We start from the raw sequence: 21,350 nt of genomic DNA, 5'->3' as shown, positions 1-21,350 counted from the left end.
GGAAAAAGCAGTCATTAGCATATTGTTTGAACTTGTGGTGGGAACCAAAATAAAACGTGTGTTTGTCCTCGCCGTCTGCAAATAACCCCTGTGCTCTGTCTGAAACGCCAATGGCTCTAGCAGCTGTGTGTGTCCATGTGTGTAACTGGTGAAGGGACTCTGGTATGGGGCTGTGTGGTTTTCATCGCGTGATGTACAGTCTGGTCATTTCATTCACAGGGTAAACATTTGGCAAGTGCCTAGGAGCATATTTCTTAAGTAAATATAAGACGTCTGAATTACATTAAAAACCTTCCTTTGGGGTTTTAAATCATTTGGCCTGTATTTTTGTATTCACATAAACAACACAAGTACAGTAAAGCTTCTGTGCTCTACATATTCTCCAGGTTGTTTTTATTGGACAGACTTGTCCGCGGTGTGAAAAAATGAATTTTCATTCTGTCTGTCTGTCTTAGGCCAGTATTCATAAAACCGGTGAGCTTGGCGTAGCTGCACAATGCTAAAATAGCACTAAAATGAGAAGCTAAATCTGTGGCTAATTAGTATAAACAAGCTGCATTCAGAAGGGGGCCACTGCTGTAGCTGTCAGTGGAACTGCATTTTTAAAATCTGGTTTACATTACGGATGTTGAGACAAGTTGACAGTATGTCATTTTTAATAGTCAAGAGTGCATTAATATACATTATGCATGACATGTTTAGTTTGTTTGCAAGACCACAGTTCCTGTATAACAGCCACATGCCTCCTCAGTACACAGGAGTATTTGTTTCAGCTGCCACTAAGAATCTTCACCAATGGGGCGTAACACAGGTGGCGGTTAATGCTATCCCTCAATGGTGTCAACTCCCTCCGTACGGGCGATGTTGCTAATGAAGGTACAAAGACCTGATCCCACACTTGCTCCCCATCAAGCTGAAAACATTGCCATTTGTGTTTATTCATGACCAAGCTGGAAGTATTGCAACTAAAGCTGGTAGAGGGGGAATATTTTCCAATTACACCACCATATTCTTACACAGGTCTAAATCTGCCTCTCTCTCAAGCTCCTTCAAGCTAGGAAAGGGTTTTGGCACATTAGGTGTTCAGCCCCGAATCCTCTATGAGATAAAATTATTGTTCGTCAGAAAGCACAGACTTTGTGCCACCCGTGGGAGTATTGAGTCAGCTCACCGCTGGAGAGGAATTCATCCTGTTTCAGGAGAAGTGTCGCGCGTTGAGCTGTACTTCTGTGTCTGAGTCTGACAAAACTGGCGTTGAGACAGCAGTGGAAGATGGATGAAGCCAGCTCTAAAGTAAATATGGATGTTTTCTCAATATGCCTTCTTATTTTTATTTGAATACATCTGTTTAAAGAGAGAAATTAAGAGCAGATTAATAACAAACAGTTTAATATTTGAAATTATAGCCTGTGAAAATACCATACTATAAATAACTATCATTTTTTTAATAATAATAGTAAGTTGTTTCTGAATGGTGAGTGTAGCTTCTGTGCAAGATACAGTCAAGAAACATTACAGATGTGTAGTTGCAATCAAAATAAAGGTCAAGTTTGAGCAAGGATGCTGGAATTAGAGACTTTTAGCGATAGTTTGCTGGTAGTGGCCTAATTTGGTGTCATGCCTGGTGTCCCTGTGTAGTTTTATTTATATAGTTTATTTCTTTTCCTATTTTTAGTTCTATTAGTTGTATTATTATTCTGATTAGATGCCCAGTCTTAACATGCTATTGTCTTTGCCACATTCATAAGTTACTGCTGTTTGTTCTGCTGCAGGTTTGGCTTTACATGCCGGAAATCATATTCTCCATTTGTGTGCAAAACCCATTTTAACAGCTGCAAAGACATATTTGACAAAATCACTCCTCCATGTATTAGCTTATATACTTTTTTCTGGCATGACTGTGACTACATCAACTACAATAACATCAAACATTGTGTGTTGGATTTAGAATTACATATGAAAAGAAATGTTTGTGTTTCTGCTGCAAGTTTTCTTTTTCCTCTTCATTACTACCAGAGGAAAATGCAGTGCACAGTAATGGGGAAAAAACTGGAGAACCCCAGTTAAACTTGATAATTAGGTTTTAGAAAGTTGAGTCAGGAAACTCTACAGAACACATGCTGTTCAGCATGATGTTTTATGTTGGTCAAAGCAGCAACATGTCTGTGTGAGCTGTTGATAATGACTCTTTGAAAACAGTTGGAGCTTATAGCATCCAGGGTGTCAAGCTACACTGCAGCTGAAAAGACTGTGACCGCGAGTGACTGTAGCAGATACATCTATGGGTTAATGATGGTTAGGAAAAAGATTCAATTCCACTAGTGTCTTCCTTTTCCTTCCTGTGAGGAAAAAAACAACAGATGCACACTACGGTGTCCAGCCCACAGCGGCGGTCTGTGCGAGAGCCATTCATTCCTTTCTGCCTCGTCCATTTATGTTTCAGTAGCTGTTTGCAGAACACACACACACACACACACACACACACACACACACACACACACACACACACACACACACACACACACACACACACACACACACACACACACACACACAAATGAACAAATACAGACAAACATTCTCCTCTGTCTGTCTCTATCGCTCTTTCTTAAACACACACACACATGCACACAACCACCATACTGTATTATGCAAAGTTTGTTCAGGGAGGGACATGGAGATGGTGTGCAGAGTAATCATTGAATTATTTATATTGCCAAAGCCACAGCTGGGATCATCTTAAATAGGCGGCTTTTATCCAGAATTTAGTGTCTGGTTAAGGGACTTCCTCTCTTTGTCTATGAGGATAAAAAAAAGGTGTAGAACATAATGCAGCTACATACTGCCAGACATTACTGTCTGCAGCGCATTCACCTTGAGTTGAATAAAGTTTAACCCAATTTGTCTTGACTTAACTAGAATTAACAATTAGGTGTCGGCACTCTGTTGCATGCTTTTACATTTTTAAGCTAGAACCTACCTTTTCGTGATAGACTTGGTTCATATTGGTCTTGCAGTGATCACTTTTGTAGGAACTGTACGCTTACGCTGCAGGTGAACGCCAGTCACTGTGCTGCAGCTATAAAGGCTGCCATTGCAGTTCATTAATGAAAGTTGTTATCAGTTTGGCACTAGAGTACTTTTTGCCATTTTGCGTCTGATGCTGATAAGGGCTCATGTTTCAATACCCTGCATACTTATATGGTAATTACCCTACATTGTCAGCATCCTGCTACTGTATGAGAGTGCAAGTATGTTGGCGATGACTCCGTGACTCCTGGATCCAGAATGCATGAATGGACAGAACCCACACACACTCACACATTGAAGACCCAGTATGTAAAGTTGCTAATAAGTTCTTTTTAACAGGCTGCCCCCCTGCCTGTCCTGGACATTAGTTTTCCCTCTCATACCTGTGTCTTAGCCCCCCGGGGGCCTGCCTGTCTGTCTATGAGTCTGTCTGACCAAGTTCCTGCCCTGGCTGAGGGGGAAATGATGACATTGAGAGTATTTTCCTGCCATTATGTGGGGTAAGCAACTCCCAGAGGTTATTTTGTCATCATGGCCCATGTCAGTCCACTCCCCTTTTTTCTTGCTCTGTTCTCTTTACACTGCAGGCCTCTGGTTTGATTTAGTAGGTCAGCACAATAACAAGATACTTCAATAACTGTTTGTGTGTTTATGGGAACTCTTGGGTACATCAATGACTTCCCTCAGAGTTTGGTAATTTTCTCCACTGTGTGGCACCATTTTGCGTTATTTTATTCTTTGAATATAATAATAAGAATAATCTTTTGAATATAATTTATAAAGAATTCTGGGTTATTCCTGTGTTTGATGTAGCCATTCATTAAAAATACGTTGTGCGAAGGAAGGGTGCTGCTTTTGTTGACTGTCTATTATGTGACACTGGATTTTTCTAAGACTATGCATGTACTGATGTGTTGGTCAAACTTTTCACAGTGAGTCATGTTGTTCTTTGAGCAATAAGGTGGGATAAAGCAAGAGGGAAAAGGCAATTCAAGTCCTGACTGAACATTCTCTGGCTAATCCTGCTGCTTTCACTTGAGCTGTTTTAGATCTCCATTAATCAAAAAAATAATAATAATTTTACAATTGGCCCAATATGATCACAGATGGACAAAGGGGCATTGGGCAAAAACATTTATACACTTTTGCAGAAGCTTGTGGTGAATTACGTCCAGCTTCATGTCAGTGGCCATCTGGGCATTATGCATCTGCACATGCAAAAGTGAGCATGAATTCATAAACACATACACAAACACACACACACACACACACACACACACACACACACACACACGTGCTGTCCTTACATATCTACAGTCACTGCCATAGAATGGAAGCATTGCACTCTGCTGATACATAATGCAGAAAGGACTTATAATAATTGCTGTTTCGAAGTGTGTGTGCGTGCATGTGTATGTGCCTGTGTGTTTGAGATGCTGTCCAGCAGTCCTGCTGCTGTAGCTTTGGGACTGCTACGCTTATTTTATTTTTTTCTAGCTTTCTCTTCCTTTGCACGTGTCCTGCAGCCCGGGCATGTGGCACCAGTTCACCACTCATCTTTTTGCTAAATCCGTTTTTCATTCACTGTCTTCCTGGTGTCTTTGAAAAGCGTCTGTGCTCTCGAAAGCTCTCGGATGTTTTCCATGTCAGCGTGTTTGGCTCTGCCTTTATCAAAGCTAGTTTGTTTCCTGTTTTGCAGAGTCTCAAGGAACATTTCAGCTCGTGGAATGTTTGTGTCAGTTATTCATTTGGAGAAACGCTTTATTTTTGCTCTTACAGCAGATGTTGTGCCAGGGCTGAATGCTAGTTCAGGGCTGGGTCACTTGACAGTGAGTGCAGAGTTTCACCTGTTGTGTTGACAAGTGCTGCCTGTCTATGCAAACTACGTTGTGAGGAGAGAGCAGAGGCGAGCCTACATATGGTTCCTGCAAGACATGACCCAAGACCCCAAACTTAAAGCCACTCCCTGTTTCACACGTGTACACACACACACACACACACACACACACACACACACACACACACGCTGTGCTGCTCTGCAGGCAGGAAGAATGTTTTAGGTTAACCCAGAGGAAGTAAGCCTGCAGGCCGGTACTTATGCAGGGCCCCAGCTTACCCTGGCCTGGACAATGTCCTACAGTTAGCTTGGAAGCAGCCGGCACACAGCACAGGAAACAGCTCTCAAGCTCCGCTGTTAAGCTATATTTTGCACTCAGATCGCTATTTTTTCTCCTTTGCTGTGACATCTCCTCCCTTGCTTGTCTGTCTTCTGCCTCTTCTTCCTCATACGTAATTCTACTTTTCAGCTGTATGTATTTCACTTAAAATACATCCACGGCTTTTCCAACTTCATTCCACTAAGTGTATTTAAAGCCTGTGGCACACTCTTCCCAGGTTGTAGGAAGCCAGTTTGGCTCAGAGCATTACAAGAGCTCTGCCCCAGAAATGTCACTGATACAAAGTATTTCTAACTTAACTGCATAGCCCATGTAATATATGTAGAGCTTTTTAGGCCCAGAAGCAGCAGTATATGGGGCATTTAACACCAAGGGAGGACTATGACGCATCTCACTTCTGCTTTTGTAACAGGCCCTGGTGCACTTGAGGTGCTTGTAGACATCCTGCTATTCAAGGAACTGTCACACTCTCCTTGTGAAAATGAAAAATATTGTTTAAAGAAATTCGGGCTGGGGCATTGACAGGGTAGCTTGTCATCACCAGACTTGAATTTGTCAGAAAGGAACCTCACAGTTAATTTCTGATTTCCAAGGGGAGTTATCACCATTGCCGACAAAAATGCCTGTGGACGCAATTAGATAGACCTACAGCCAATCAGAGCAATGCAAGTATGTACGGACCAGTCCCATTTTTGACAAATTAGCTGGAACAGGTATCAGATTATGAACCATATCCATGGACCGATCCATTGAATGGTCCCGAGCGGCGCATGTGCAGCATCGTGAGCGGTACAGTTTATCAATTCAACAATGGTATCGGATTGGAATGGGGTATCAACCGATATGCAAGGCCCGGGTTGAGAATGCCATGCGCTCGGTAACTAGTACAATAAAGTGTGATGCTCCTCTGTCAGTCATCATTTTAAACCCTCGCCCCACATGGGATAATGGTTGTGATTGGCCCAGGAGCTGGCCAGCTGGAAATCGGTCTGAATAGGAGCAAATGAAACATGAGCTTGGCAGATTCGTCTGGTTCCCAGTTTATTGACATGGAAGGCACACAGGAAAATGTTGAAACGCACTGACAAAACACATAAACGCATACGAATACTTTTACATACCTGCTTGCTCGTCTCCTCTATGGAGTTTCAAGTCTGTGACAATGTGCATCATTGTTTTTTAACAATGTGACTTAACAGTCAAGAAAATGCTGAGTCATCAAAACACAATTAATTCATACTGACTGTTTCCCTGGTTTATTTAGGAAAGACCAGAACCTGCTGTCCCCTGTCAACTGTTGGTACCTGCTGCTGAACCAGGTGAGGAGGGAAAGTAAGGACCACGCCACACTGAGTGACATCTACCTCAACAACGTCATCATGAGGTTCATGCAGATCAGTGAGGATTCCACACGGCTACTCAAGAAGGTGAGGGTGTAGTATGATTGTCAAGATGCTTCTTAAGGGAGTTATTTACACACTTACCCACATTTTGATCATTGTATGTGATTTCCTTATGGCAACCAGGCGATGTGTAATGTCACACTAGGTATGATGTAATCTTTCAGGTCTTAACGTTATTTTCCAATATGATCAAAAATAGAATTGCATTGTGCTTGGGGAGGATAAAATAAAAACATGGCTTTTAGGTGTTTTGGCTGACGGATAACCCAAATATTGAACAGACTGAAAATAAATCAATATTTGAAATAAAATAGCTAATGTGACGACAACAAATTTGCACAGAAAAGTCATGAGAAATGTCTGATATAATATACACTGCTTTACAAGAAGGTAAACACTTTCTTTGGGCTAAATTAAACATGTTATGTTTACAGGCCGGGTTTACCACAATGCTCATTTCACTATACTAATGGGTTGTATGTTACATTAGTGAATAATTTCCAGTTCCAAACACTCCGGGAATGTAGCCTGCTGCCAATACGTACTAGCCATATCCTTGTCCCTTTTATGCCCATAAAGTCTCTTTTTAACTTCTTCAAACCCACTCTCTCTTTTTAAAAATATTATTTTAATGTTCTACTTTCTACTGTACTGCTGTTTGACCTCTATTAGAAGAGGTTAGATGTGAGTTTTCTTTGATCAACAAAACAGAAGTTTGAACTCACCACTAACACAGTCCAGATTTTTCACAGCGGTCAGATCGGGCAGCAGAATCTCCAGTCACTCATGTGATATAAACAGCCCTTCACTTTCAATTAACCCATTCATTTGACAACAAAGTATATTTAGTTGCATGATTTGCAGGATACATACAGTATATATTCAGCCTGTGTTTGATGGGATGAAACTCTGCTGGGCTCCTGTGGTTTAGTTTTGTGAATTAAGAGTAATGCAGAGGAACCTCGGTCACCACAGTTTCAGATCAGTCTGCCTTCACTCTCCTGTCTGAAACCTGTGGCTTCATGGCTGAAACCGGGCCTCTGTTGCCTTTTCCACCACAAAGACGACAACTCCCTAAAAGATTATGAGCTCCTATACTGCAGGAGTCACATGAACTCGCCACAGACCTAAATTACAAAGTGGCTTTTCTTCAGAGGAGCGCCTTTGTGTCAGTTAAGCTTGTGCGATTTTTTTCTATCGCTGTTTCTCCACTCTCTCTCTCTTTTTCTTTTTTTTCTTTTTTTGCTTCATTTTACTGCAAACGCTGACCATCTAACCTCCAGGTTTAAAACGTACAAGTGAGACTTCTACATTCGTTCTCAAATCAATAAACATCTCTTGATGGTTGTGGTTTCATCTGATTGCATGGAGGCGTGGTCTTCAAAATGTCCTTTCCCTTTTGATAATGTTTCAAGGCTTATGGTTCTGCTAATAAGGCCAGATGTGAAACATTTTTCACATTACTCTCTTTGCCTCCCCTGACTCAACACACTTTGATGAACATTAGTGAATGCTGAATTGCATATTTAGTATAACTGTTAAGAGACTTCCTCACAATCTGCAGAAAAACACCCACACCCATTAGTCCTATCATTCCTCCACCTGCAGCATCAGTACTGTGGAATCTGCAATTTCTTACTACATTGTGTGATATTTCCCCCTTTATAGTTTGTAATGCTGTTTGGTCAGTGGATCCAGGTGACATTGTGCAGACTGGTGGGAGGTCCCGGTTCATAGGAGACCCGAGACATCGCTCACCCTCTAATTAAAGCTTCCCTGAGCCCTTGATCTCAGCAGAGCTTCAGTAACGAGGCACAAACAGCAGAGAAGTCCCATGTTACGCGGGCTCCCTCACAGCTTTGAGGAGACAGCTGTACCGTTGTCATCTTTGCAGCACATCAAAGACCTGTGTTTTTATTTCCTTGTATGTTAAGGTCTCATGCTGTGAGGTGGAACAACAGAGGAGAACCCCAGAGTAGCCCAGTTGGCTCCGTCGACATCCTTCGGTTGAGCTTTTTGCCATGTGTGCTTTTATTTCTTCAGTGCTGCATTGTGGTCACAAATTATTTTAGAAACACCCCATTACATTTTTGCATTTTTTTTTTTAATATATATATATAGGAGTCAAATAGTGGACCTTTCTGTCTTTCTCTCTTTCTTTATGCTTGGGTAGATCTTATCACATGCATTCAGTTTTCATTATTCATACAACAGGCTCTTTGTTTTACTCTGCCCTGTTTTATTTATGGAAGTCACGTTCTGTGGCTGCAGCTACAAGGTGGAGATCCCAGTTTTGGACTTTTTCTCAGGCAAAACATGTGCTGAATAGTGTTCATTTAAAAATAAATACTTTTTGTATTTCATTGACAATCAATTCTAGAAATGAAAAATAAAATAGATAGCTAAATAAACATCATGTTCGTTATCAGTCAATTGCCTACCATTTAAATAAATGTTCTTTTTCTCACAGTGAGGTTGCCAGTTTTGGTACCATTGTGCCTCATTGTGCTTCATGATAGCACCTGGCAACCTGCGCCACAACAAGAGGCGCTGCATAGAACTACGTACAGATGGATAAACTTTAAAATACGTAAGCTCACCCTTAAACATCTAGTTGGTGTTTTTTTTATATATTTCTGTCCAAGTGTGAGTTAAACAACCAAGAGGCATTGTGTAAATGAACAGCTTAAGGTGTGTTCGTAGTTGAACAAAGCCAGGTTATCTGTTTCCAGTCCACATAATATGCTAAGCTAAGGTCTCCAGCTCTGTACTCAATTTATAAAAATGAGACTGATTATACAAATAGTTGTATTTCCCAAAATGTTAACTATAACTATTCTTTTGACATTAAGATCAAAGGATATGTGAATTTGGTCGCTTAATGAAGAACATCACCTTCATCACCTTGTCAGAGGTCCTACTGTGTATGTTAGTTGTGTGACTGTGTTATAGTGACAAGACATTCAGATTTACACACACACACACACACACACACACACACACACAGAGGCCCCCCAGGGTATACAACTGCCATCTCTAAACCATGATTAATGTCACTGGCAATATGAAACCCACCACCAAAGGCTGACTTGGTTTCTCCCTCATGGGGTTGTTTCATCTCTCCAATGTGGTTGAAATACAGATGGTATGATCTCTAAAAGGGGAAACCCATTTGTAGGATCTTTTTTAATGATTCAGACCAAATTGGACCCCCCCCCCCCAAACTGAGATTCCTTTAAAATGAAAGAGGATAAATTGTGCAAATTAGATCAAAGTCTTCAGTTACACAACAAAGCATTTAGTGAACAGTCCATATTGCTTGCTTGCGTGCGTGTGCGTGCGTGTGCGTGTGCGTGCGTGTGCGTGCGTGTGCGTGTGCGTTATGTTAGGTGTGGCTTTTCTGGTGAACACACTGTCTGAATGTAATGCCTCTTTACTTTCATCTGTCTTTAGTTCTGTGTCTCTCTCTGTCTCACACACACACACACACACACACACACACACACACACACACACACACACACACACACACACACACATACACACACACACGCACACATTTGCAGCTCATGTGATCCCTGAGTAGGCTTTTCATTGAGCTCTGGATCACTTCCCAGCCTTCTCAATGGATAAGAGCTGACGAGTGTTAGATCTGACAGAAAGTCAAAGCTTCTGTCCTCTGAACTCATGGCTGCTATAATGTGTTTTCCCACAGGAGAAGGCATGTGTCTTTATGATCTTTATGATATGCAATGACCCACAATTAATAGGCAGTTTTCTTAAAATGCGGTAATGCCAGGTTTTGCAAGATACAATTACAGATCTACTATAAACTGAAGGACCAGATCGTCCTGTAATTTACCAAAAACTCAAGACCCTCCCCTAGCTCCCTTATTTACACACCATTCTCAAACTGGCCAAGTTTGGTGCTTTTAAAGCTCTGGTTATCAATGCGTATGCACTGTTTGCACTCTGATTAGGTAAGAGCTACAAATCAGGGAATGGACAGACTAAGGTGGAGCTTGGGAAGATGTTGCCAAGCGGTCAGGCCACCAAGCAGCATGGCACACTCTAATTTCAGGCACCAGCCTGGCAACCAGTAACTGAGAGTGTAATCCTCTTTGCTGTTTATTCACAGGCTTGGACATTGCGTAGCTTTACCTGTGAATGACTTGTGAAGAACAGGAGTAAGAGTTTATTTGTGCACACAAGTTTTCACAAGATTGCTTCTGTCTTGGTCTCTTGCATGTTGGCAGTTCAGCCGAGTCCTTTTAGAGCTGAATATTTGTATAACTATGCGTCAGAATGAACATGCCTGTAAACTTGGGATCAGTGAGGTGTGTGACCTCAATACAGCCTCCAACCTGTTGCCAACACCCACATGTGTGCAAAGCAACAGAGTATGTGTGACTCATGTAATCTCAAGTCAGGACGTCCCATACATGGTTCAGTCTTTACGGTATTGTTAACCTACAGTATATAATTAACAAGAAAATGTTGAGGTTGACAGTTTATGATAATTTGGCCTTGGTCATAGCTTGTTTGCTTTAGATTACTTCTGTGTACGTGATGGACCCTGCAGTGAATATCAGCAGATGGACTGCTCACACCTTCTGGTTAGCATAAATTGCAACCTTTAAAAAAAAATCACTCAGAAAATGCCTTTTTAATTTATATTTTATAAAGTTCTGATTTATAGTACCAATTCAGATGTGGTGAGTCTGGGAAGTGCTTGAATTTTACTCTTGAAAAGCTGTCCGAACTCTGCAAGAAGCCTTACAATGTACTATTTTAAAAAGGTTTTCCTCTCACTATCAATCAGGCCCCCTCTCTGTGTACAAAAAACATCTCTGTAAAGGTACCTGGTGGATTTTTCTTGTAAACAAACAAATGTTTCATGTTTTACACCATGCATTATTTACTTCCATGTTTGTAAGCTTGTAGTCTTTTTCTTTATTGCCTTTGTTTTTTGACTTCCAACTGCCGATCCGTCAAATAGCTTGAAACCAGTGTCAGGAATGTGTATCACATTGCCCTGATGTTTGCACAAGATGAAAACAAATTTAGAATGACCCTTAAAAACATCACTCCATAATAATAATAACAATAATAATCATAAATAATTATTATCAATTACAATCTTTACATGGTAGAATAACTGTCTTACTGCTTGCAATTGGAGATCGAGATTTAGTTTACTTTTGACCACCATTGACTGTTAAAAATGCAATGCAATGCACTCCATTCAATTCAATTTCAGTTCAGTATTATTTATAATGCCAAATCATAACAAAAGTTTTTTTTAGGACACTTTCCATCTAGAATAGGTCTGGACTAAACTCAACAATTCCCCCATGAGCAAACTGCAAGTTGCAAAACAGCTACTTGGAAACAGTGGCAAGGAAAGCAGGCCCTTTTTAACAGACAGGCAAGTCTGAGCAGACCCGGTTCTGTGCTGGGTGGTCATAGCAGATTATGCTAGATTCTTGATCAGAAGTAATTCACCACTTTAGCCCACTAAACTAGGTAGTTCAATACCCTCGAAGAACACTCTTACAGCCTTTTGCTGGGAGCTGGCTCCCAGAATGAGATTTGTCTGAGGATAATTGGATTTAGAGAGAGACCTGGAGTGCGGGACAAGGCTGTAACAGCATCCAGGTAGTGTGGTATCAACTGTAGTAAGAGAGATCAAAAATTCATAGTCCTGACTCATAATCTCATAAACATATGATACAGTATGTGAGTCAGTGTGAAGGAGGTGTGGGAGCTCCAGGGTTAAATTAATAGTAAAAACCTCTCCAAATCCATCACTGTTAAACTGTATCCCACAACCGTGAGGTGCATTAATGTTGGCGTGTGTGTGATAGTATTACTGAGTCAGCCTTGTGGCATGGCTGATTGAGTTAACATATTTGGGAAAAATCTTTCACGTCGAGACGTAGAAGCGAGTTAATGTGTTGAACATGTGGACGATGAAACTCGAGCTGCATTTGATGGTTTCAGTGGAAAAGCCGTAGTGACACTGATACTATTTTTTTGCTCACAAACACCGTATTTGACACAGGATGATAAATCCACTGTTCTGTTTTGTATTTGTAGTACTGAAACCACAGGTCAATGTCTGGTCATTGTCCACTATTCATATAAAACCTAATATATAGTAATATATAACTGTGTGCTTTAACAGGCTTGTCAAGTTTCAGTTAAATAAAAATAGTTGCTGTAGTGTTTCGAATGGCAATTCACCATTTCAGACAGTACTAACCAAACATTGCCGTTGTGTTAGCTGTAACTTTTTTTTTTGGTGTATTTAATTGTTTTAATTTACTGATTTGATGCAATGATCTCATTGCTTGTTGTTCTGTGTTTTTTTTTTCAGAGCAAGGAAATAGCCTTTCAGCTCCAGGAAGACTTAATGAAGGTCTTAAATGAGCTATACACAGTAAGTATTAATGACATTTTTTAACTAAGCCAAGTACATTGGTCTTTGCTGTGGTTGAGACTGGTTTATAGCAGAAAGATAACTAACTCCAAACTATTTGTAACAGCTTAGATTCTTTAACCGTGTCGCTTAGAAATATACTGGGGATCAAATATTAAACTGTCAAGCAAACAGACAGCTACCAAAGTGATTACTCAAACTGTAGGGGAAGTCTGTCTAATCTCTTTTACAGCACTAAATGAAATGCAATCTCTTTTACCCTAATGAACTGGATATTCCTACTGTGAAGTATCACCATTATGTTTGCTTGACTCATTAGAGTTCATATTCTCTGTTTTTTCTCTTCAAAACAAATTCATGCAAAGCCACACCAGGCGTTGGGAGCCAAATAGCAACTCGTGGATACATTTTCTTTCTTTAAAAAGATTATGTGATATTGGCGTTGTTGCCTCCATTCAAAAGTTTGGAGAGAGTGACATGCAACAGATGTCCCCAGGTCAGGTTGTGATTACATGGTATGCACCTTAGTCCACTAGCTGACAGTAGCACCCACCGTTATAAATTTTGAGAAACGCATAATCATAAACGGAGCAGTGGCTGCAAACCTTTGAACCCAGAGGTTGAATTTCCTCGTGGTGGGGGGGGGGTCGGGTAACATTTCACCAGACCATCAAACTTCTCCATCACACAAGCTACAAAGCTGCAGTCTGGTTTTGATAACATCCATTTCATCCCCTCAGTTCAATTGCTTTCCTGTAAGTAGTTTCTGTGTGTAGCTCTGACTTTGGTGGAGAATAATTCAATCATGAATCAATAGCTAATTCCACTGCCTCAATTGCTCCAGTCAGTCCTGCAAGCCTAATTGCTTAGTTTAATGCCTCAGACATGTTGGACAATTAGATGCTTGTGTATTCTTAGAAAGGACGACTGGATGTCGCTTATATATGATTGCCATGTTTATCGTCATATAAGCTAATTTATGTCCCTCACAGGTATTAGTAATGACAAATAGCATATTTCTTAATAACATCACAAGAGTAAAAGTATTAGAAAAATTAATACAATAGAATTCATTCATACTGTTAATCTGTGTTTTTTTGCGTTATCAGTCAGTCCTGTCATTCCTCCCTAACGATCAGTGACATTGTGTTGAACCACCTTGTCGATCATCATGGTAACCTGGGATGTAAACAGATGTAGATACAAGTCAAGGGAGCTTCCCAAGAGTTGAAGTGAAATGCAGCTCAGTTTGTTGATTCTGTCTCCAGTTACTCACTATAGAGACTTACAGTTGTTCCACTTCCAGTCGATGGCCATGCTGCTCCAAATGCAACAAACGTGTTACTCTAAAACTCAATGTGTGTCACTCTCACCACAGTCCACACTCCAGATTTGACCGGGTTTACCCTCTGTGGGAAGACACACACACACATACATACACACACACACACACATACACACATACACGCACACACACACACTATGTAGCTATTGCATCAGACAGCCACAGTCCTGATGTCGGCCTTCGCCAATGAAATAACAGGTCTGCTCTGTCTCTAAATATGTCCCTCTAAAAGAAACACCAAAGTAAATACAGCAGTGGCAGACTCCAGACCAGTAAGTGAGGAGTACAGGGCCCAAGGTCAGTCACCCAGCTTTAAACTGGTTCCAGTTAGGCCAAACCCCACCAAAGGCAAAGGGCTCCAGACAAATCAAACTTTGCCTCGTTGTTCTACTCATACAGAAATAACTCGGTTTGGGGGAAAGATGTTTAGATTTTGAGATGGGTGCGTCTCCGTTTATACCAAAGTTGAGGTTTTGTGCAGACACGTGTATTGCATGCACAGGTTGTGGAGCTGTAATTTGTTGGAGTTGGTTCATTTTAGGTGAAACCACCGGTGCCCTGTATTGCGGCCTTTCTCCTGGGAGTTTGAATATTTTTTCTGCCTTTGTTTTCAGTTCAGCACATTTGGCGGGGTGCCGCAAACCCGGGCTCATGTAGCTTAGCAGAAGAATGTTTGACTAAAAGTTTTCATTTTTTCTTTACCAAAGCAAATATCACTAGACAAGCATGCAAAGGAATACTTTCATAATCGATCTGTTTGTAATGTCAGGATAATTATTTGGAAAGATAGTTCTGTAGAACAGAATAATAAATGCCTCTCCCATCCTGTGTTTCATTTGCTTTAGAGTTCACCTTCATACCAGCATTCTGTTTGGGAAAGTAGTAAGGGGATGGAACGTTTCACTGCAATCCGTATACTTATCTTATATAAAAATCAGTCCTGTAAATGCTCATTGTTAATTTTCATGCATGTGTGAGTGTCAGTGAGTTCTCTTGCTGATGACTATATGTTCGCGGCTTTGACTTGATATTACTCCCACAGCCAGTGATTCATTTGCCCTGTCCTCAGTGACCCCACATGTGTGTCAGTTCTCCATTCTCCCGACGACATTAACCAGTGTTCATTAAACTTTTATAACCGCTGATCTCGCTTGAAAAACTTCTGGTTTGTGTTTTGTGGCTTACCTGCTACTTAACGATTGAGTCACTGTCTAATATGTCCATGGAGTATGTATGAGTAACGCTCACACTCCATCTGTCTCTGAAGAGGATTACTCAAGCTTCAGGAAGTAGTTCTAATCAGCCATTCACCATCAAGTTAAAGCATTTCCCCTGTACTAAATAGCTACATGTTAAACAAAAATGAATATCAATAATTAACATCTCTTCGATGCTTTAAAACAACGATTTAGGCATAACATATTACAATCTAAAGCCCTTTTTAATGTGTTGTTAATCCCATTAACTTGTTCTGAATTTACTTTTATCAACTGCAAAGACAAGAGCTCAATTGTCATGCAAAGAGCAGTCAACCTCCCTCTTAAAGAAGTATTTTACCCAATTAAATCCAGATAAAGCGTTTTATGCGTCATCACTCTCTGAGGATTGAGGCACATCTCCGCTGTTCCGTTCTGCGGGGACTTCCGTCACTGAGGCCGACAAACAAAACCGTTCATCTGAACACAATGCCGACATTGCCATGATACAGACCTTGGTTAAAATGGATAAAATATAATTTAATAACCTCATTCAAAAACCCCAAATCTTCTTTCTGAATGTATATTTTTTCCAGACACAGACCAATGAAGGCAGCATGTTAGATTTAGCTGCAGTGGTGGTATGTGGTGGTTGTGGTCGTACGAGGGCCTCATATAAAAAGGCTGGAGAGAATCTGTCTCTGGTTTGTGGTTCAGGGAAAGACGAACTGCCTGCTGTGAGATGAGTTAAATCGATTTGTGATGAATGAGCGGGTCAAAGGATGGAAGCTTCAGTTGTGGGTAATAAGAGGTCGGCCTCGACTATGAAGATGAATTAATCTGACCTTTGACCTCACAGGAACTGACCCTAAACTCACACTAACACAGCAGGGTTTCATGATGTTGCCCTTTGCCAGTCTTGAAAAGGAAATAATGACAAACAGGACAAAAAAATATTTTTCTTTGCAGCTTATTGACACTTTTTTGATTGTCTTCAGGTGATGAAGACCTACCACATGTACCACGCGGAGAGCATCAGCGCTGAGAGCAAGCTGAAGGAGGCTGAGAAGCAAGAGGAGAAGCAGATCGGCAGGGGAGAACCGGTCTTCAGCATCCGAATGGAGGACAAATACCAGAGGCGCAGCTCTGTGAAGAAGATTGAGAAGATGAAAGAGAAGGTAAAATGCCAGGATTTCATAACAATGAGTTAACAGTTTAATCCAGTTTGTGACAATAGCATTCAAACTTAGTTATTGGTCATCAGTATTCACTTTTCCATGAGATGTTTTCTTTTAGTAGTTTGAACACAACAAAATATCTGATCTGAAAATCGTGCTTAATTTGGGCCACAGCACAGCTTTTTCTCAGAAGTCCCGCTGACCTGAGTAAAGGAAAACACACTGAAAGCATTGTCACAGCCAAAGAACAGGCTTTGAATTCTCAGAACAGGCCTGCTTTCTGTTAAATCTCTGTGACAAATGATTCAGTGGCTTTTCTAACACGACTCTTCCTGGAATGCATTAAGGAAGTGTTAAAATATGGACAGTTTGGACGTGTGTGAGACAAAGCCCATTGGTTAGTGGATAGTGCCTGACTAACAGACTTGTATTTGTCTGGTAGAGAAGAAGTATAGGATAAAGACAGATGGCTCAGACTGCGGCCTCCTCGTTGAAGTGAAAGACACAGGCTGTTTTTAGTTTTGCCTTTTCTTTTTTTAGTTCTTGTTCCCTTTTTTGCTATTTTTAACAATTTAACTTATTTCTCCTCTAATCTTTATTGAAGCTGTTGTTTTGCTGGTAATTCAGTCTCAGTTCTGAGATGCATGCAGAGACATAAAAGCACTATCAATTGTCAAAAAGGCAATTCTCGACTCATTAAATTCATCCTCCCCCGTTCGCTCTTTTGTTGGTCTGTTTCTCATTCTATATGCATCCAATTCTCTCATCAGCGTCAAGCCAAGTACTCAGAGAACAAGCTGAAGTCGATCAAAGCGCGGAACGAGTACCTACTGACACTGGAAGCGTCAAACTCCTCCGTTTTCAAATACTACATCCACGACTTGTCGGACTTAATTGATGTGAGTATAAAACCACATGCATTTGTTACCTCGTTCTTGTTTGTGTCCAATCAGACTGAGAATTTTTTTTTGCTGAGGTCGTTCTTGCATAAACAGAACACATTCTTTGAAGTCAGGTAGATTTTTTAATGCAAAAGCCTCATTGCTATTCAGTTTTTTTCAGAGACTTTTTGGAGAACATTTAAAATCATGATCACAGGAGAGACTGATTATTTAAGCAGCCGGGCCTGATATAAAAGAGATCTTATTACAACAGACGGTGGGATGGAAATTACAGTGCAGAGCTGAATTAAAGCAGCTTATTAACTTTCGTGATGAAAACTATTCTTTGCACTTTTCCTTCTCCATGTTATTATTGAAAACCCACATATTATATTAAGTTCTACTGTGTTTTCCTTTGTCACTGTTAAGAAACATTTCCACATCTTTCTGAATACACTGATCTTCAAAGCTAGTGTTTTCTTCTCCTGTACAGTTGTGGGTCATTAGTCCGTTCACTACAGCACTCACGTCTGTCTACTGTACGTTGCAAGCAGTTTACTTTGTTTGACATTTTTGCTACCATACCGATTAACATTTAAACTTATTTGTGATATGGCTCACCTGGGTTATTATTATTTTGTTATAGAAATAAACTTTCATGGGTGTCACTTTTCTAAAGAAATGGGGGAAGGCCAGGTTTTTAGCTGGGGTTTTATATTTGGTGTGCGTGCGTGCGTGCGTGCGTGCGTGCGTGCGTGCGTGCGTGCGTGCGTGCGTGCGTGCGTGTGTGCGTGTTTTCTCCTGCCGTTACTACTTTAAACAAACCTTAATCAGCACCAGAAGATGTTATTAACTGGGATTCATGCTGTTGTATAGAATTGAAATGGTCTGGTTGATGTTTTCATTTGCCTTATGTGATAGAATATCAATCATTTTTGGCTTTTGGACAGTTGATCAGACAAACCAAGCTGTCTGAAGATATCAACTTAGGCTCTAGGAAATTGTAATTTTCTTATAATTCGTAGACCAAAAAATCCATGGGCAAAATAATGAGCAGGTTATCAACGAAAATTAGGAAAATAACAGTTGGCTGCAGCCCTAGTCCAATGTTAGTTGGTGTTTTAGAAGACCTGTAGGCTCACACGGACCCTCTTCTTTCCTCTCTTCCAGTGCTGTGATTTGGGTTACCACGCCAGCCTTAACCGGGCCCTGCGGACCTACCTGTCAGCAGAATACAACCTTGAGACGTCACGGCACGAAGGGCTCGACATCATAGAGAACGCCGTGGACAGTCTGGACCCACGAAGTGACCGACAGAGGTTCATGGAGATGTACCCTACGGCCTTCTGCCCACCGGCAAAATTTGAGTTCCAGTCTCATATGGGAGACGAGGTACATAGTTCAGTCCGCGCTAGTAGCTGTCATGATCCACTGAACTGAAAAACTGTATTTGGAGAAAAAACTGCAAAAATAAACCATATTTATACCATGCACTTTTAAATGTTCCCGTCATCTTCTGCAAATATACCGAACAACATGGAAGGAAATTCAGAGTCGATAAAAAAACAAGTCTCAGGCTTAATGAGGTCTGAGTTCAGTGGTTTAAGTGTAGCGTTTTACTGCATCTGGGCTGCCAGTTCAGGTTTTATGGGGCTTTGAATTTGACAAATCATGTGTTAATTCTCCCCCTGCAGTCATGTAGCTCAACATGTGCTAAGAGTTTTACTGTTTACTGGCTGGAACTACCAACACTGATATCATGTCTGTTTACTAGCTGTTGTGGGGCTGTCTGCATTCAGTTGGCAAACGTCACTGTGGTTTACTCTGTAGCTGAAGAATTTGAACGCCTGCTTGTTCTTCCATTTGGTTGTAATTTCAGGTTCCTAATCATCGACAATATATTTCCTGTGTTTCTCTCCCCAGGTGTGTCAGATCTCAGTGCAGCCACCGGTGAACGGAGAGCTCATTCTGAGGTTCCAGCAGCTTCAGTCTCGCCTGGCTACTCTGAAGATCGAGAACGAAGAGGTAAAAGCAGCGTGAATGAATTCAATTCTTTACAAAGGTATTTGTGCTGTGCGGGGGTTTAGATATGTCAAACATGTCAAAACTATTTCCTGCTGCTCCGGCATTGTTGTCTGCCAGAGGTTCAGGGTTTTTGTCTTGTTGCTATTTGTTGGTTAATGCTCTGACAGCTGGGGAGCATTAAAGCAACTAAAGAAAGTTAACTATAGCCAGAAGTCATCCAAGGTGAGACGGAGAAACAATTGCTGGTGATCTCTTTAGAATCAAAGTTTTTGTTGCGTATACACACCACACAGAGTCACACGCACGCACACTCTGTATTTTCCTCTCTCTCTCCTGCAGGTAGCCATCAAAACCTCTCTATGAAGCCTCCATTTTCGGTCCCACTAGTAGAATTCACTGTCTCACTTTTATTTGAAAAAAACTACGCTGCTCTGTTTTGACATTGGATGAGCAGCTCCGCTTCTCAGCCTGTATTGTTTTAATTTATCTGCAGCATACTTGAGTAATGCAACAATTTTTTTATATAAAACAAAAACCAATAGGGGAGAAATACCATGATCACCCCAGTTTCCCAGAGTGCAGTCACGTCCATTATGCTGACTTTTATATCACTTCTGACCTGCCTCCGCTCTATATGCTCTCACTGCCGTCTGTCTTTATTCTCTCTATTTCTCTCCTTACCTCCATATGTCGTGTACTTTCTTGCTTTCTTTGATCTGGCTACAAAGACGAACAGAGACACAGGAGCATGTCACTCAACTTCCTTCCGCTGTGAATTCAGATTCTTTTTGATCATTGACACATTGTGAAATTGACTGAAAGTACAACTGGTGGAATTATGAATGTTGATGGATAGCATAGCTGTATTTTGGGGCTTATTTGCATTTTACAAGAGGTGAAGCAACTCAGTTAATTGACTGATAGTCAATTGATTTGTCACAATTTAGATAAACGAGCAGAAGGGCCAAACATTTATTGGTTCCAGCCTTTCAAAATGTGCTGCCTTTCTGTGTTTTATATCAAGCTACCAATTCAACATGTACACCATATTTTGTGATGATTAGTAGATTAATAGAAGTAAAATCAGATAAGCTAATAACAGAAATAATCCCTAGTTGCAGTCCTACTGTGTGTGTTATTGTATCAGGGTTGCTCAGGGTCCTGCTGGTGTCATCACAGTTCACAACGCCTGCAGTATATACAATATCTCTGCAACTGGGCACATACATATGCACCTCTGTGTGTGACTCTGTGCGTGAGGGTATGATGACAAGCCCTGGTTGCTTCATGTCCTTGTGCTGCCTGCCTCGCCGAAGCGGATGTCCGGTGGGTCAGAATTGGAGGGTGCTGTTGCCTTGTGTTAGGATCACCAGATGGCCTCTCTTCCCGGGCACAGCATGCCAGATACATCCTTGAAAAATGAACTTTCAAAGTGCTGTGAAGACCTACAAGCACGACTGTCAAATGTATAAGAGAGAAAAAAGTCTGTCTTTATCCAGCCAGGAAAGGCTGCAGGGCAGTGCCTAATAGAAGTGCAGCTGTTTCCTCAAACCCCTTTGACTCCTATGAAGGAAAACATTGCTAAATAATTTACACTGCATCAGTGGTGAGTGGGGTGCAAAATGGGGAGAAAACTCTGGATCTCACTCTACTAAAGGGTTGGGGTTAGCGTA

At 41.0% G+C, this 21,350-nt stretch overlaps 1 protein-coding gene across 6 annotated transcripts in view; it reads left to right on the top strand.

Annotated features, from left to right (window-relative positions):
• The window catches only part of srgap1a (SLIT-ROBO Rho GTPase activating protein 1a), an 84,224-nt gene that overhangs the window by 34,878 nt on the left and 27,996 nt on the right, over nt 1-21,350 (top strand). For all 6 annotated transcript variants that reach the window (XM_083917452.1, XM_083917451.1, XM_083917450.1 and 3 more), the window contains exons 3-8: nt 6,472-6,634; nt 12,990-13,052; nt 16,592-16,771; nt 17,542-17,670; nt 18,823-19,044; nt 19,576-19,677. In XM_083917452.1, coding sequence (XP_083773578.1) covers nt 6,472-6,634; nt 12,990-13,052; nt 16,592-16,771; nt 17,542-17,670; nt 18,823-19,044; nt 19,576-19,677 — 859 coding nt within the window. The remainder of the gene's footprint in view (nt 1-6,471; nt 6,635-12,989; nt 13,053-16,591; nt 16,772-17,541; nt 17,671-18,822; nt 19,045-19,575; nt 19,678-21,350) is intronic.

This window comes from Echiichthys vipera (genome assembly GCF_963691815.1).
Source record: "Echiichthys vipera genome assembly, chromosome: 7".
Taxonomy (NCBI): Eukaryota; Metazoa; Chordata; class Actinopteri; order Perciformes; family Trachinidae; genus Echiichthys; species Echiichthys vipera.
Note: the sequence above shows the minus strand (reverse complement) of the source record. Positions and strands in the feature narration are given on the sequence as shown.